The 17,275-nt window shown below is 46.0% G+C and overlaps 1 protein-coding gene across 1 annotated transcript in view; it reads right to left on the bottom strand.

The window, feature by feature from the left end:
• Positions 1 to 16,379, bottom strand: part of LOC126419451 (uncharacterized) — a 1,200,562-nt gene extending 1,184,183 nt beyond the window's left edge. Inside the window, exons 1-2 of the mRNA XM_050086638.1 lie at positions 15,187 to 16,379; positions 14,529 to 15,087 (exon numbers count right to left, since the gene is read on the bottom strand). Of these exons, the coding sequence (XP_049942595.1) occupies positions 14,529 to 15,087; positions 15,187 to 16,379 (1,752 nt within the window). The remainder of the gene's footprint in view (positions 1 to 14,528; positions 15,088 to 15,186) is intronic.
• Positions 16,380 to 17,275: the final 896 nt, after the last annotated feature.

Below are 17,275 nucleotides of genomic sequence, written 5' to 3'. Positions count from 1 at the left end.
GAGCTGGAATACTGATTGAAGGCTGTATAAGGAATGTGGTCGTATCAGTTGAGACTGCCTGTCTTATGTGCACTAATGCTATCTGAGATAGCTAGAGAAACCCATGTGCAACCTATCGCATCGAAAAGTATCTGAAAATTTTCGTCGGCCCAGCCTGGGAACGAAAAATTTCTGCATGTGTTCGCAGTCCTGGAAAAATTCGCTGCAAAAGATTTCCCTGTGAACTGCGGCTTAGTGTTCGAGACTCGCGAATAAACTGTGGCCCGGTGACACGACATCCGCTGTTTGGGAACATGAAGTCAGTGAATAGCTGCAAATGGTCTTCGAGTAGCCGAACATAACCATTTCCAGTCAATGATCTGTTCAGTTGAGCCCGACAACTCAGTCCATTCCATGTAAACACAGTGGCCACCATTATGGAGTCACCACAAGCTTGCGCGGTGCCTTGTTGACAACTTGGGACCACGGGTTCGTGGGGCCTGCGACGCACTCGAACCCTACCACAGCTCCTACCAGCTGACATCGGGACTCATCTGACCAGAGCCGCGCGGGATTAGGCGAGCGGACTTACAAGGGGAGGCCACCAATTGTGAAACTCAGATTCGATTCATACTGCGCACAATAAAAGCTCATGTCCAGAGGTGTAATGTGGCAAAGCACCAAGATGCACTTCTCAGCCGTTGTCGAGAAAATCGACAGTTAAAAGAAACCGTTGCGGTGAAATACTCTCTACGATTAGTAATTTTCTACAGCGTCGTGGCGCAGCGGTAAGTGCTTGGGTTAGCAATCCGAAATTCGCCTGATCGAATCTCGCGTCATGCAATTTTCTTTATTATTAGTTTTTTGTAATTCAAATATATATATATATATATATATATATATATATATATATACTATTAATGAATCGCTTATGCATGTTGGTGAATGCGGATCTCTCTCCAATTGTACCGCCTCCATTTTTCCGTTTGTTTAACAGAGTGTACCAAAGCTCTCACGTCCGCACTGATTTTCGACGATGTTATAAGTTGCGCTAGGGACCGCATCTACCTTCTTTCGAAGTTAGCAGGCAACTACGCTGTTATACGGCGGCTCGTTTCGCCCCATTCAACATCTGTCCTTCAAGTGTAACGAGCGAGTAACGGAGTTCATATTTCATACCTGCCACAGCAAATTTGTGTTCGTGGGGTCTCTATTCTAATTCGAACGTTTGACTTACGCTATACGTATTCGTTTCGGAATATCGTTTCTACGTCTTCCGTTAACTATACGTGGTTAACATCATGAAGACAATTAATAACATTTGTGAAATACAACTTTGTTTGCGGAAAACATAATGATGTTCGAAGTCGCCAGTTTTTCCACGACAAATGACTTTCAACAACTTATTATATGCATAGCGTTCGGGTTTGTAATCCGAAAGTCGCCGGATCGAATCTCGCACCACGCAACTTTTTTTAGTATTTGTTTTTTGTAATTCAAATGTGTATACACACACACACACACACACACACACACAGATATATATATATATATATATATATATATATATATATATATATATATATATATATATACTAAAAAAAAAGTTGCATGGTGCGAGATTCGATCCAGCGACCTTCGGATTACAAGCCCGAGCGCTTACTGCTGCGCCACGGCGCTGTACAAAATTACTAATCGTAGAGCGTATTTCACCGTAACGGTTTCTTTTAACTGTCGATTTTCTCGACAACGGCTGAGAAGTGCATCTTGGTGCTTTGCCACATTACACCTCTGGCCACGAGCTTTTATAATGCGCAGTATGAATCGAATCTGAATTTCACAATTGGCGGCCTCCCCTTGTTAGGCGCTGCAGTCATGGACTGCGCGGCTGGTCCCGGCGGAGGTTCGAGTCCGCCCTCGGGCATGGGTGTGTGTGTCTGTCCTTAGGATAATTTAGGTTAAGTAGTGTGTAAGCTTAGGAACTGATGACCTTAGCAGTTAAGTCCCATAAGATTTCACACACATTTGAACCTTTTTGATTCATCTGACCAGATCGTGGTTTTCCAGTCGTCTAGGGTCTACGCGATATGGCCACGAGCACAGCAGAGGCGCTGCAAGCGATGTCGTGCAGTTTGAAAAGCCACTCGCGTTGGTAGTCTGCTGCCATAGGCAATTAACGCCAAATTTTGCCGCACTGTCCCATCTGTCCTAACGGATACGTTAGTCGTAGGTCTCATACTGATTTCTGCGTTTATTTCACGCAGTGTTGTTCCGCCAATGCACTGCCCTTTCACACCTTGTGTTCGCAACACTACCGCTATCTGTATATGTGCACATCGCTATCACATGACTTCTGTCACCTCAGTTTACCTCTGTTAATGTTAAGTCTAGCACAGTGTTACAATTACGCATACGGATGAGACGTTGCTGGCTCTCTGTTATTTGCCGGACAGCTTCGTCACACCGCGAGGAAAAGCTGACCCTAACGAACGGCCTCCCTCTCTCTGACTCAGGACTAAGCTCAGTAAACAGCGAACAGCAGTCCAATCTGTGTAATGGAGGAGTTGAGACAGAGGGAGAGTCGCGTCACGCAGGTAGGCCCTCGGTCGTTTCCCGACGAGAATCAAGTTTCTCCGCTGCGGATTGTCTGAAATTGAGATTCCCCCGAAGGGACGAGCGGAAAGTAGAGGCTACGAGTCTTGATTCGTGTATTTGCAGAAGACTACACACGCAGTCTTATTTGCACATGAAGGATGTTAATTGTGTTAGAATACCGTCTCATGTACCAACGTATGAAGAAGTGACGGTGCACGTCGCATACGGGTGAGTTTGCTTGCAAAAACTCTTCTTATCGTATAGAATCAATATAGAGTTCACGCACATAAACATATGACAGCGATTTATATATATAAATAAATAAATATATATATATATATATAATTTCTTATATGTATTTCACCAGTTCTCTGGCTACTTTGGTACCGTCTTCCATCTCCGATTATCTCTGCAGTCCATTCACAGATATAAAAATATTAAGACATTCTCAGTAACCTATTTCGAAAGATTTAATATTTGTCCAGTATCTGAAATTTTTCATCGTTACTCTTTCCAGCAACAGATTAACTATGTCTTAATGTCATACCGGAAATCGCACTAACTAGTCTTTTTCTTTCTGGCGTTTCCATATTCTCCCCGCAGTTCTCCATTTCGTACTTTATGTTTACTTCATTCGAAACCTCAGTCTACAGTGGCACATTTCAAACGGCGATTCGCGGCGGGTAGAGTACCAACTGACAAGGAGGAGATAACCCACGAATAGTCTGCCACACAGCCCCTCAGTCTCGTCCAACACAGACCAGTGGTATTTTAGAGCCAATAAAATCTGTGAAAGTTGATACCACTAGTCTTTTGACACCGTTAGATGGCATATTAACGCACCCACTCTTCAGCTAAACTAGCCTAGGAGCAGAGGAAAGCCGCTGCAACACGACCGAAACTTTCAATTATTTTAGTATTTTAACGTTTTACTAATTTATAATGTGACGTGGCAATAAATCTAGAATCATTTTAATGAGATGATGTCGTATGTTTGTTAAATAAGCTTCGAAGGAGCACCCCGTTCTGTCGTGGTGTACGAAATCTTTACTGTAGCGTCCTCCAGTCATCATCTTTACAAGTGTCTGTGGCGCTCTCGCCTGTGGGTAACCCGCGATGAACCCGGCAGGCCTTCTATGAACCTTTTGTGTCTTGGATAATGCAACCCCGTAAAAAATTCCAGATTGACCGACTATACTCAAGCGATATTGGAAAGAAAAACAGTTTCTTCATAGGTTAAACATAATTAGAATGCTTCAAGTGAATCTCTATTTTGCTTATGCATTATGGCATAAGTTCCAGGCGCAATTAGGTTAATTTGATTGTTCAAAGTTAAATCTCCCCTACATCCCCGCGAAAAAATCGAATGATTGCTCACTGATGTGCAGTCAAACAATACCGGATCTTATCGCTGTTTATGCATATTGCACTGGATTTGCTTTGCGTCAGTTGCTATACAAACGTAGGAAATCATACGCCGCTGGAAGCCTGCAAATGCTGTACGACAAGCGGACTGCAATAAAAAGTAAGTTCAGACAACAAACAGTGCATCTATACGTACATTGAGGACAATATGCTCGAATATACGATCCGTCGCCGCGTCTTCACGACGGAAGTTGGATTCACCAGCTGTACAAGAACCCGTACCTGGACTATAGAGGGCAAGTTCGTGCTGGAGTCGCCATGGCTGGACATTTCTATTGTGGGACGGGTCATCTGCTACCCACCGCTCGTCGTATCAATAATAATAATAATAACAATAATAAAACCAGTAGCAGCAGCAGTAGTAGTAGTAGTAGTAGTAGTAAAAGCAAACAGACAGACACCGGAGACAGTCATGGAAAAAACGAAGAAAATGAGAAGACAAAAAAATATTTAAAATTATTTCATAATGGATTTGCTGGGCGGAGCAGCAAGGATATGATAAGTCGTAGAAGTTGAAACGTGCGGTCATGTAAGATGATGTCAAAATCACATGGTATTTACTAAAATAATCAAATTCACTTTTCCATATATATTGCTAAAGATGAATATCTAGAGACATAACACACAAACTATGTATTGCAGCTAGCTAATGAAGGCAAGAGAGTGAACCAGCTGAGAAAAAAATGTTATTCCCACGAGTGCACATCTGCAGATGGTATCTTAAATGATCATACAGAGATGTCCAACAAAATACTTCTAAGAAATTTTCGTAAATTAGTAGTACAACTTACTCGTCAAGTATGGTCCTGCCAAAAACCATGTTTTTAGGCCGTTAATATTAACCCTGGCTTCAGAAGTAGTTGTGGAACGTGCAAGATATATCTAATTTGACTTTTAGATATAATTTCCGAGATACTCGTAACTAAACGCATAAGCCGATCACATGCCGAATGCTTCAGCATATATATAGGGTGGTCCATTGATCGAGCCCAGGCCAAATATCTCACGAAATAAGCATCAAACGAAAAAACTACAAAGAACGAAACTCGTCTAGCTTGAAGGGGGAAACCAGATAGCGCTATGGTTGGCCCGCTAGATAGCGCGACCATAGGTCAAACGGATATCAACTCCGATTTTTAAGTAGGAACCCTCATTTTTTTATTACGTATTCGTGTAGTACGTAAAGAAATATGAAGGTTTTATTTGGACAACTTTTTTCGCTTTGTGACAGATGGCGCTGTAATAGCCACAAAAGTATTAGTACGTAGTATCACCTAACATTTCGCCAGTGCAGACGGTATTTGCTTCGTGATACATTACCGGTGTTAAAATGGGCCGTTTACCAATTGCGCAAAACGTCAACGGCAAAAGGTGTACGGCTATTGTGATCAAAATGCCCAACGAGCGAGTGCTATGTATGCTGCTCGGTATCCTGGACGACATCATCCAAGTGTCCGGACCGTTCGCCAGATAGTTACGTTATTTAAGGAAACAGGAAGTGTTCAGCCACATGTGAAACGTCAACCACGACCTGCAACAAATGATGATGCCCAAGTAGGTGTTTTAGCTGCTGTCGCGGCTAATCCGCACATCAGTAGCAGACAAATTGCGCGAGAATCGGGAATCTCAAAAATGTCGGTGCTGAGAATGCTACATCAACATCGATTGCATCCGAACCATGTTTCTATGCACCAGAAATTGCATGGCGACGACTCTGAACGTCGTGTACAGTTCTGCCACTGGGCATAAGAGAAATTACGGGACGATGAAAGATTTTTTGCAGGCGTCCCATTTAGCGACGAAGCGTCATTCACCAACAGCGGTAACGTAAACCAGCGTAGTATGCGCTATTGGGCAACGGAAAATCCGCGATGGCTGCGACAAGTGGAACATCAGCGACCTTGGCGGGTTAATGTATGGTGCGGCGTTATGGGAGGAAGGATAATTGGCGCCGATTTTATCGATTGCAATCTAAATGATGCAGTGTATGCTGATTTCCTACGTAATGTTCTACCGATGTTAGTACAAGATGTTTCACTGCATGACAGAATGGCGATGTACTTCCAACAAGATGGATGTCCGATACATAGCTCGCGTGCGGTTGAAGCGGTATTGAATGGCACATTTCATGTCAGGTGGGTTGGTTGTCGAAACACCATACTATGGCCCGCACGTTCACCGGATCTGACGTCCCCGGATTTCTTTCTGTGGGGAAAGTTGAAGGAAATTTGCTATCGTGATCCACCGACAAAGCCTGACAACATGCGTCAACGCATTGTCAATGCATGTGCGAACATTACGGAAGGCGAAACACTCGCTGTTGAGAGGAATGTCGTTACACGTATTGCCAAATGCACTGAGGTTGACGGACATCATTTTGAGCATTTATTGCATTAATGTGGTATTTACAGGTAATCACGCTGTAACAGCATGCGTTCTCAGAAATGATGAGTTCAGAAAGGTACATGTATCACATTGGAACAACCGAAATAAAATGTTCAAACGTACCTACGTTCTGTATTTTAATTTATAAAACCTACCTGTTACCAACTGTTCGTCTAAAATTGTGAGCCATATGTTTGTGACTATTACAGCGCCATCTATCACAAAGCGAAAAAAGTGGTCCAACTAAAACATTCATATTTCTTTACGTAATACACGAACATGTAATAAAAAATGGGGGTTACTATTTTTAAAAAACGCAGTTGATATCCGTTTGATCTATGGCAGCGCTATCTAGCTGGCCAAACATAGCGCCATCTGGTTTCCTCCTTCAAACTTGACAAGTTTCGTTCTTTGCAGTTTTTTCGTTTGACGCTTATTTCGTGCGATATTTGGCCCGGTCTCGATCAATGGACCACCATATATATATATTGCTTTTTGTCTTCATCTAACTCTATCCACGTCCACGGAGATCAACCACTGCTAACATAAACATTTTCGATTCCCCATGAAGTAGGACAAAGAACGGAGTTCCATAGCCGCTAGCAGCTAGGATTCCGCGTTGACGGCGAGCTGCAAAAAGAGTAAGCGAGGAACCCGGGGCGACGCTTCTTGCGTTAATCTGGCTGTCGTGCGTAACGCCTCGCTCGCATTCCGATCTGCATTCCTGGAGAGACGCAGCGCTGCAGAGCACAAGAAAGTGACGCGATGGGCAGGCCTCGGTGCGCTGGTTCCGAGTGTCCAGTCCCCACTCCACCTCAGTCCAGACCTCTCCACACCAGTTCGTCCTACTGGGCCGCGACGCGAGAATGCTGAGCAACTGCCCATCGCAGGTGATCTCTGTTTCTTCTTTTTTCTCCGTCGACCCAACAGAGACACTGATAACGAAACAAAGGCGCCTCTGTTGGACAGTGTTTACCGACCAATCTTTGCACAGTGTGGTGCGAGTTCATGTGGAAGAATGAAACACGAGGGTCACATTAAGTGTCGTGAGCAACCCTTTGTTAGAACTACAATACCAACGACATAATAATAAAAATGACTTCATTGTAGTAGTGTACAGACTTCATACACATTTTACGCAAGTGAGGAAATACACCTAGGAACCCTGAAAACAGCAGAACTCTGTACATAAATACAGTGAGACCCGATATAGAAATGATCCAAATTTGGTGCCAGGGCTCATCTACATCTACATTTATACTCCGCAAGCCACCCAACGGTGTGTGGCGGAGGGCACTTTACGTGCCACTGTCATTACCTACCTTTCTGGTTCCAGTCGCGTATGGTTCGCGGGAAGAACGACTGCCGGAAAGCCTCCGTGCGCGTTCGAATCTCTCTAATTTTACATTCGTGAGGTATAAGTAGGGGGAAGCAATATATTCGATACCTTATCCAGAAACGCACCCCCTCGAAACCTGGACAGCAAGCTACATCGCGATGCAGAGCGCCTCTCTTGCAGAGTCTGCCACTTGAGCCTGCCAAACATCTCCGTAACGCTATCACGCTTACCAAATAACCCTGTGACGAAAGGCGCCGCTCTTCTTTGGATCTTCTCTATCTCCTCTGTCAACCCGACCTGGTACGGATCCCACACTAATGAGCAATACTCAAGTATAGGTAGAACGAGTGTTTTGTAAGCCACCTCCTTTGTTGATGGACTGCATTTTCTAAGGACTCTCCCAATGAATCTCAACCTGGCACCCGCCTTACCAACAATTAATTTTATATGATCATTCCACTTCAAATCGCTCCGTACGCATACTCCCAGATATTTTACAGAAGTAACTGCTACCAGTGTTCGTTCCGCTATCATATAATCATACAATAAAGGATCCTTCTTTCTATGTATTCGCAATACATTACATTTGTCTATGTTAAGGGTCAGTTGCCATTCCCTGCACCAAGTACCTATCCGCTGCAGGTCTTCCTGCATTTCGCTGCAATTTTCTAATGCTGCAACTTCTCTGTATACTACAGCATCATCCGCGAAAAGCCGCATGGAACTTCCGACACTATCTACTAGGTCATTTATATATATTGTGAAAAGCAATGGTCCCATAACACTTCCTTGTGGCACGCCAGAGGTTACTTTAACGTCTATAGACGTCTCTGCATTGAGAACAATATGATGCGTTCTGTTTTCTAAAAACTCTCCAATCCAGCCACACAGCTGGTCTGATATTCCGTAGGCTCTTACTTTGTTTATCAGGCAACAGTGCGGAACTGTATCGAACGGCTTCCGGAAGTCATGGAAAATGGCTTCTTCCTGGGAGCCTGTATCTAATATTTTCTGGGTCTCGTGAACAAATAAAGCGAGTTGGGTCTCACACGATCGCTGTTTCCGGAATCCAGGTTGATTCCTACAGAGTAGATTCTGGGTTTCCAGAAGTGACGTGATGCGTGAGCAAAAGACATGTTCTAAAATTCTACAACAGATCGATGTCAGAGATACAGACCTATAGTTTTGCGCACTGCTCGACGACCCTTCTTGAAAACTGGGACTACCAATGCTCTTTTCCAATCATTTGAAACCTTCCGTTCCTCTAGAGACTTGCGGTACACGGCTGTTAGAAGGGGGGGGGGGGGGGGGAGCAAGTTCTTTCACGTACTCTGTGTAGAATCGAAATCGAATTGGTATCCCGTCAGGTGCAGTGGACTTTCCTCTGTTGAGTGATTCCAGTTGCTATATAACCTACGATAGCCAGTTCCTTCTAATTGTGGTACGTGGAACCTTGTGGGGCGAGCGTTATGTGGAGGACGTTCTTCAACTCCCATGTGGGACCTTTCCAACATGGTCTACCAGGGGCACTTTCCAGCAAGATAATGCCCGTCCACATACAGCTCGAATTGCTCGAGTCTTCTTACGTCATGTTCCGACTCTTCCATGTCCGGACTTGTCCCCTACACAGAACGTGTGGGTGCAGCTGAAACACCAGATGCCACCGTGTCACTCTGTACACCATTTGCAGGTTGTTCAAGATTCGTGGACAAATCTGCCTCAGGACGACATCAAATATCTTATCAACTCGATGCCGGATCGCGCTGTGGAACGTATTGCAGCAAAAGGTGGTCCTACGCATTATTGATGTTGCTGTTTATCTGCTTGTACTCACTGTACTTCTTTACATGTCTATATTATGGAATCAAAAATGGTTCAAATGGCTCTGAGCACTATGGGACTTAACATCTGAGGTCATCAGTCCCCTAGAACTTAGAACTACTTAAAACTAACTAACCTAAGGACATCACACACATCCATGCCCGAGGCAGGATTTGAACCTGCGACTGTAGCGGTCGCGCGGTTCCAGACTGTAGCGCCTAGAACCGTTCAGCCACTTACATGTCTTTATTCCGGAATCAAGTGAACATCTAATCACTACAGTTATGTCCAGTAAATTTCATCTCGGTCTGATGCTTCCTCTTAGTGCGTTATTTTCAGTATTCCGGCGTATATTTGGAAAGCATCATGTTTCAGTCGCCAAGAACTGCTGACAAACTATTTATTTACTGTCGCTTTCTCACTCCATATCATCTTTAAGTATCATAACATTATTTACAACAGCTTACGTGGCAATGTTCGTACTGTGACTTCTCGCTGGCGTCAATACAAAAATACATTATACAGTCAATAGTAAATTGTAGAAATACGTTTACCCTTCGTGTAGTGATACAATGAGGACCCTCCTTATCCTGTGGAAACGCTACGTACTGACGCGATCAGTATACGAAGATTAACTATGTAAGAACATCTTGGGTATTAATAAAATGCTCCAGCAGTATTTACTCCTTTATTTATAGATCACTACCGATTTCATGGTACTAAAAGCCACATCTTTTGTTGAACACATAATTGAAACATTAGAGATAAAAGCCTCGGAGCTTCATGTACGCAACGTTCGTTGTCTATCAGAACAAAACGCCGCTAAAAGCCAATACGTCATTGAATGAAAACAGCCAAATTCCAATCCGATATGGTGGATGAGTCCGTTTTTCTGGTCTATTCGGAATCACGAATAGGGGACGGGGCCGTGTGCTGTGTCTTATGTAAGAGCAATTCACTGTTGACGGCAGTGACGCGGAATGGTTCTTTCATTTGAATCCACTGTACGAGAGTTTCCATGTAGGCGGTTGTAAATAATTATATGATACCTAAAGATGCTGTGAACACACGTCAAACGCACGAGCTATACGGTCTCCAAGGTGACAACGCACCTTCTCACAGGATGCAGCATTTTATTATTTATTCGAAGCAAAACAGTAAGGATCTTCATCGTGAGGTTTGTCTAAGCGTACCGGGATCTATTTTCTCGTAAGAACTTCTAAATCATCTTGGAACGATACACACGTGGTACAACTTCTACTATCGTATCTACCACACGGTATAGCTGACCACGTTCATTATATGAACACAGCACTGAAACAGTGACTCGCTTGACAGGTGAGCGTCACTTATCGAGTGAAGACCCTAACGATATTATCAGAAACTGTGCTATCAATACGAATTTGTGTCCATTTCTATATAAAGAAAAGACTTCATTGTTACCGATATTGCTTATTTCGTAAATCATAGAAACACATTCGCCCTTACAAATGGGGCTTGGCATGGTTTTTCTCCTCTGCTTTTTAAAAATTACTTTTTAATTATTGACTTCGTTTTTGTCACTGAGTTCGTGAGCAGTCAGCAGAGCTTCGAGTAACAGAAGCCATTCGTTTTTCACACAACCCTGACCTACAACTCCAACAAGCATCATGATCTTACTTCATATTCACTTAATGCCACTGGAACGAGGGACAGGCAGCTACAAACTAGCAGATAATTCAGTTATTACTCCTAATTTGTTCAAATGAAGTCCTTTCTTCCATAATTTAATCAGGTCTGACGTTAAGTATAGTAAGATTTCAGAAGTATGTAGGAATGTAGCATGGGAGTATGGGGAGCACCCGAAAATTTGTTTACTACTACGACTAAAACACATTAATAAATTAGTAATTAATACTTGCATGTTGAAGATATAAAAATTTTAAATACAATTATTCATAAAATTGAGAAATTATGAAGCTGATATAAATTCCTTCTCCTGCAGCATTTTTAAGGCGTTATCAGTTTAAAGAAATCAAATCCTGTAGTCAACTATTACATGGATCACTTGTGAAATCATTAACGGTGTTTCAACGATATTGCATTAGCGCTTGTATATGTCGCACGTATCACCCATATGCCGGTTTAGTTCATACAAGGGTTAGTGTTTTTGTAAGATATTACGCTATACAATATTTACGGGGGATATTTTGCATGTAAACTGCTTTGCAATGTTGGTTGTTGGATAAATGATTTGTCAATCTCCGGAATCTCTCAGTCATATGACCCACCGCATATGATGGACGAGATCGTAAAATTATTTTAGTCCGTAATGGAAGTATCACATGGCTAAATTATTTTAGTATCTCACGAATCAGAAACGAATTAGTACCTCAACAATTGGTTTCATCGAGATCTCGTAGAGGTAAATAGAGAACAATAAGTAGTCAACTTCAGGGTGGAGACTACTAAGATATTGATAAAAAGGACAGTTTTTGTGTTATATTCATGAACTGTCGCAATATCTCGGTGTTATGCACAAGATTTGTTACAGGCGCAGTAAAGAAGCAGAAAATCGTTGACTGAGGAACGTGCGGCAACTGATAGTCTACGACATTCACATCGCGACACTAACAGCATAGTTTCCGTACGAATATTCTGGAAACGAGCATGCTATTCCTCGCGGTCCAAAGTGAGTTTTTAAAGGCCTTTCTAATACCGTTACAATACACAGCACCGTAACAGAGTGGACAAGTGTTTCCACTTACTTTTTACGGCAAAGACAATTCTGTGCGTGTGTGTATACTACGTAGTTTCGTGCCCTGCTGTTGCGCATCCTGAAAGTCGACAGACCTGAATAATATGTTAGGATACGTCGCACGAGAGTTTTACAAGACATCCTTAGTACACTCATTTCGTTTTCTCCAAAATCCTCTCAATAAACCCAAATGTACAACTTGCTTTCCCTACGATTCAACTGACTCTATTATTCCATTTAACACCCGAACATATTGTTACACCTACGGTTGGATTTGAAGCAAATCATCATGGCGCAGCTAAGAAATGTTTGAGGGAGATTCCATGCAGATCAAATATTCAGTGTGAAAAAAAAAAAGACTTCCCTAGCTTCGAAACAAGGCACCTCAGTAGTTGCTTGAATATTACTTAACGTAACATCAAAATATTTGCTTTTTTAATAACTATTTCTTGCGTAAACCTCTTCTTGGTTCACCGATTTCTAGAATATTTGAGGATAGCAGATGAAGTGATAAAAATAGTATCTAGCTTTTGGCACTGTGAATTAATTTATTCAACACAGTACATGTTTCAGAAGGCTATATTCCAATAACAGATGTGGTAAGTTGAATAAGTTTATTTCTACAAATTTAATTTTTTATAAACTTAATTATTCAGAAAACATCTATTTTAATTAGTCTAAAATCGCTGTTTTATTTTATAAAATGACTGTCGGTTTCGGTACTATGTACCATCGCCAGGCCACCCCAAGCAGAAGTGTCAATATGCCACACCTATTTGGGACGGTCTGATGATATACAGGACATAAAATCCCGCCTGAGGCCTGCGATCATTTTTATGTTAATAATTGGCAACCAATGCTGTACAATCGCAATAAAGTCATGAGATGTTCAATTGACTCTTTTATTAGAACACGTTACGCGTTTCGGGATTACACCCATCTTCAGACATCACAAACTTCAACTCCTTCCAAACCAAACAGGCGTACAACCTTGACAACTCAAAGAAAATGTCCAATAACATATGACTATAACTGCAACGCAAGCTCTGTTTCAAGACTGCTTATGTCGCAGTTATAGTCGTATGTTACTGGACACTTTCTTTGAGTTGTTAAGATTGGCTGGTTAGGAAGGGGTTGAAGTTTGTGATGTCTGAAGATGGGTGTAATCCCGAAACACGTAACATGTTCGAATAAAAGAGTCAATTGAACATCTCATGACTTTATTGCGATTTTACAGCACTGGTTGCCAATTATTACGGTCTGATGACATGGTACTGAAACCGCTATTTATTTAAAAAATGAGATGGTGACTGTAAGCCAGAGCAACTAATTTTTTACTGACTGTGTTGATAGCTGTTCAAAGCGACAGCATGACGAGAGTGTAATTAATTGTTCGCGTTGCCGCTGTTAGAGGTGGAACACAGTTATCTGATACATGTGTTGTGAATAAAGTCACAATGGTTGAGGCAGAACGTTCCTTCTATTGTTCACTGCTTCAGGTTGCATGGCCTTCAGCATTCCACATTTCCATGATGGATGAGTGATACTTTTCCGGACTACGAATCCATTGGAGCTGGGTTCAGTCCGGTCGATCGCAAGATTTTTATCTGTCCCTCGTCGCTTCTTCCACGGCGGCAATGTTTGGTAATGTGCGCAGCGGTTTGGAATCTACGTTAGACTGTATGTGTCTCCTTATGACTGGGAGATCCAAGTCAGTTCAAAAGTCGAAAGTAGGGAATAGTATACCATCCCATATAGGACTGTGGCTAGTAAAGTCGGCGTTCTAAGAAACATCCGGGTTCATGACAGGTGCTCCATACGAAGAACGTCTACCGCCAAGAACTGTAGATAAAATTTCTTTATTTGACAATCAGTTTCGGTAGGCACTCCATCATCAGGTTCGAAAAAAGAATTTACAACTACATATTAGGTGTTATAAAACCATTGGTTTCAGATAATATAATCGATAAATTCGTCACTGTAGTAATATTATTATATGACAGCTGTAACGAATTCCTGGATTTTATGACCAGACGCTAATATGATGTAAATGCTTTTATGAGCCTGATAATGATCTGTGGACCGAAACTGTTTGTTCGATAAAGAAATTTTAACAGCGTCTCTTGACAGTAATCACTACGTCCTTCTGAGGAGCAATACGAATGCATTAACAGCTGAGGCCCATAGCGCGGGTGTGGGTGTGGCGTGGAAAACTGGTTTGGAATGTGCGAGTTATGGCGGACTCACCTTGCCGCTGTATTCCCAGCGCTTGATGGGCAGGCCGCGCTCGTCCTGCACCTGCTGCAGCTTGCCTTGCTTCTGCGCGTGCTGCTGCTGGCGCCTCTTGCCCGAGACCTCCATGGCGCTCAGCTCGTCCATCATGCGTCGGTAGGTGCGGCGGTCCTCGTTGTCGCCACTGTCACTTCCGGAGCTGGTGCTGCCCCTGCGGCTGCTGCCGCCGCTGCTGCTGCTGCTGCTGCTCGCGTTCTCCAGCTCCGGGGGCGGCGACGAGGGCGGCGGCGGAGGCGGCACGTCCGGCGGCAGCACGGCGCCGCGCGCCACCGTCCTGATCTTGCCGTAGTCGCGGTACTCGTCGTCGTACTCTTCCGGCGAGGCGATGGGAGGGGCCGCGCTCGGTGACCAGGGGCTTTTGGGTCCCGAAGAGGCGGAGCTGAGCCTGCTGTAGGGCGCGGCCGCGTCGCCCACGGGCGCCGGGTGCAGTACGTCGTCGGCGCGCTGGTTCTTGGCGGTCCGGCCGCCTCCCCAGTATCCGGAGGGGTACGTCGCCGACGCCGCCACCACCGTCCTGGAGCCGCCGCCGCCTCGACCGCCGCTGCCGCTGCCGCCTCCGCCACCGTAGCGCCGCTGGCCGCGGCCGCCGTCGCCTTCGCCGTCGCTCGCCGGCGGCGGGGGCGGCGGGAAGTCCGGCACCTCCGAGTCGGCGCCGTCCACGATCTCGTTCTGGTAGACGCGCTTCAGCTCCCGTCCGGCCGGCGCCGCGCCGCGACCGCCGCCGTCCTCCTGGAAGAAGACCTCGTCGTCGTAGCTTTGCCTGTGTCTGCTCCGACTCTCCCTCACCCTGACGGGAACGCCGTCGACGAGAATCTCGTCGCCGTCGTCGCCGCTGTAGCTCGACTTGGCCGAGGGCACGCGCGCGTTCAAGCGCACCATGGCGCTGATGGCCTGCACCTTGTTTGCGGGCGGAGGCTCCACTTCTTCGTCCTCTCCTTCACCGTCGCGATTCTTCCGCCTCTCGTCCGGGTCGTGGGCGGAGGGCGAACGGGCGTTCTGTCTCACGTAGCTGGTTGTGTACACCCTCTTCGGCGAGTCCTCCGCTCTCGCCGGTTGGGCCCGAGCGCTCTTGTAGCCGCCCCGCTGCGAACCCGACGACTCGTCGTCTGACGGCGCGGCGGACGACGACGGCCCGATCCTGGAGGCACCCACGTTCACCACGTTGGGCGTGACGGGCTCACTCTCGGAACGGTAGCTGGAGAGGCCGCCGCGCCCGGTGTAGAGACTGCGGTACAGGGGCTGGTTCGCCGCGGGAGAACTGCCCCGCGGCAGGCTAGAGTACCTGCCGGCGTCCGACCCATTTCTGCCGGTGGGAAGCGGAGGCAGGGAAGAGGAGCCCTGCCTCGAAGTCACCACGGAGGGCAGCGGCATCGCCGGAGGCGTTATCACTGGCGCCGCGAGGGGGCGGATGCGTCCGTACTGCGAAGTCAGCTGCGACTCGTAGCGGCCACCGCCGGAGCCGCCGCCTCTCGCGGGGTTGGACGAAGGCTTGCCGCTGGAGCTGGAACTCTCGGAGCCGCCCCCGGAGTCGTCCTCGTTGGGGGCGGAGGCCGGTGGCGCCGGCGACAGCGGGCGGAACGGCGAGTAGGAGCGGACGCCGTTGCCGATGGAGCTGCGGTAGGAGACGTAGCCGGAGCTGGCCGAGCCGGCGGGCGACGCCGCCCTCGTCGTCTCGTCGGCGGCGCCTGCGCCTGCGCCGGCAGAGGGCGAGTAGGGCCTGGCGTAGCGGCCGCCGAGCTTGCGGGTCGACCAGCCGCCCACTTCGGCGTCCGCGGCTGCGGAGGAGCTCTTGCTGTCGTAGGACATCACCTGTCACCTGCGCTGGTCGGGCTGCTGCGGGCTGCGTGCTGGGCGTCGCGTCGCGTCCGGACTCGCACTGGCCGCTCCGATAACGGCAGCCTCGCCTCGCCTCGCCTCGCTCTGCGGCCGCCGCGATAACACCGGGACGGCCCCTCCCCGGCGGTTATCGACCTTCGGACCCCAATCACTTAGGCGCCGCCGCCGCCACCACCTTCCGGTAATTCTGTGTTTACGGCGTACGGCACGTACGGGCGGTTGCTGGCGTCGCGTAAATACCGCTGCCACCAACTGACAGGTCCTCTCTTCAAGTTAAGCTGCACTTGTCTCTTACACCGGCAACTTCCACTAATCAGAGTTACGCTCCACTTGAGCCGACCAGAAAGCATATATCTGTCAGTGCAACTTCTCTAAGCAAACACTTGTCAGAGCTAACCGATATCCTATTTTTGATGTCGTGTCACTTCGTGCACTTGACAAGGGCGCGTTTACTTTCCTCCTCGTATCACTGTAAGGAATTCCTTCTCGCGTATACACTCTGTAAACTCAGATATCTACCGCACCTTGTCCAACTGTCGTCAAGTCATTCATTTGCTAACGTCTCGTGAAAACAGTTCTTGCTTGGCTGTCGTTTGTGCCACATCACTGACCACTTTTCTGTTCCATACAACACAAACAAGTGCTTCAGAGTAAGCAATACGTCTCCATAATATCATTTGTGTTAAGGACTCCTACTTGCAACAATGTTCCTTAGATTCACCTCCTACAATGCGTAAGTCTTCTGCACTGTTTATTAAGGACCGTGGGCTCAATACTGTCGTATCGCATATGTAACACACTACCCAAGTCGTCCTAATTCACTAACCAACTAGCGTCATGTACCTATTTTCGGCGATCTTAGTTTT

The sequence above is a fragment of the Schistocerca serialis genome, chromosome 9 (genome assembly GCF_023864345.2).
Source record: "Schistocerca serialis cubense isolate TAMUIC-IGC-003099 chromosome 9, iqSchSeri2.2, whole genome shotgun sequence".
Lineage (NCBI taxonomy): Eukaryota > Metazoa > Arthropoda > Insecta > Orthoptera > Acrididae > Schistocerca > Schistocerca serialis.
Note: the sequence above shows the minus strand (reverse complement) of the source record. Positions and strands in the feature narration are given on the sequence as shown.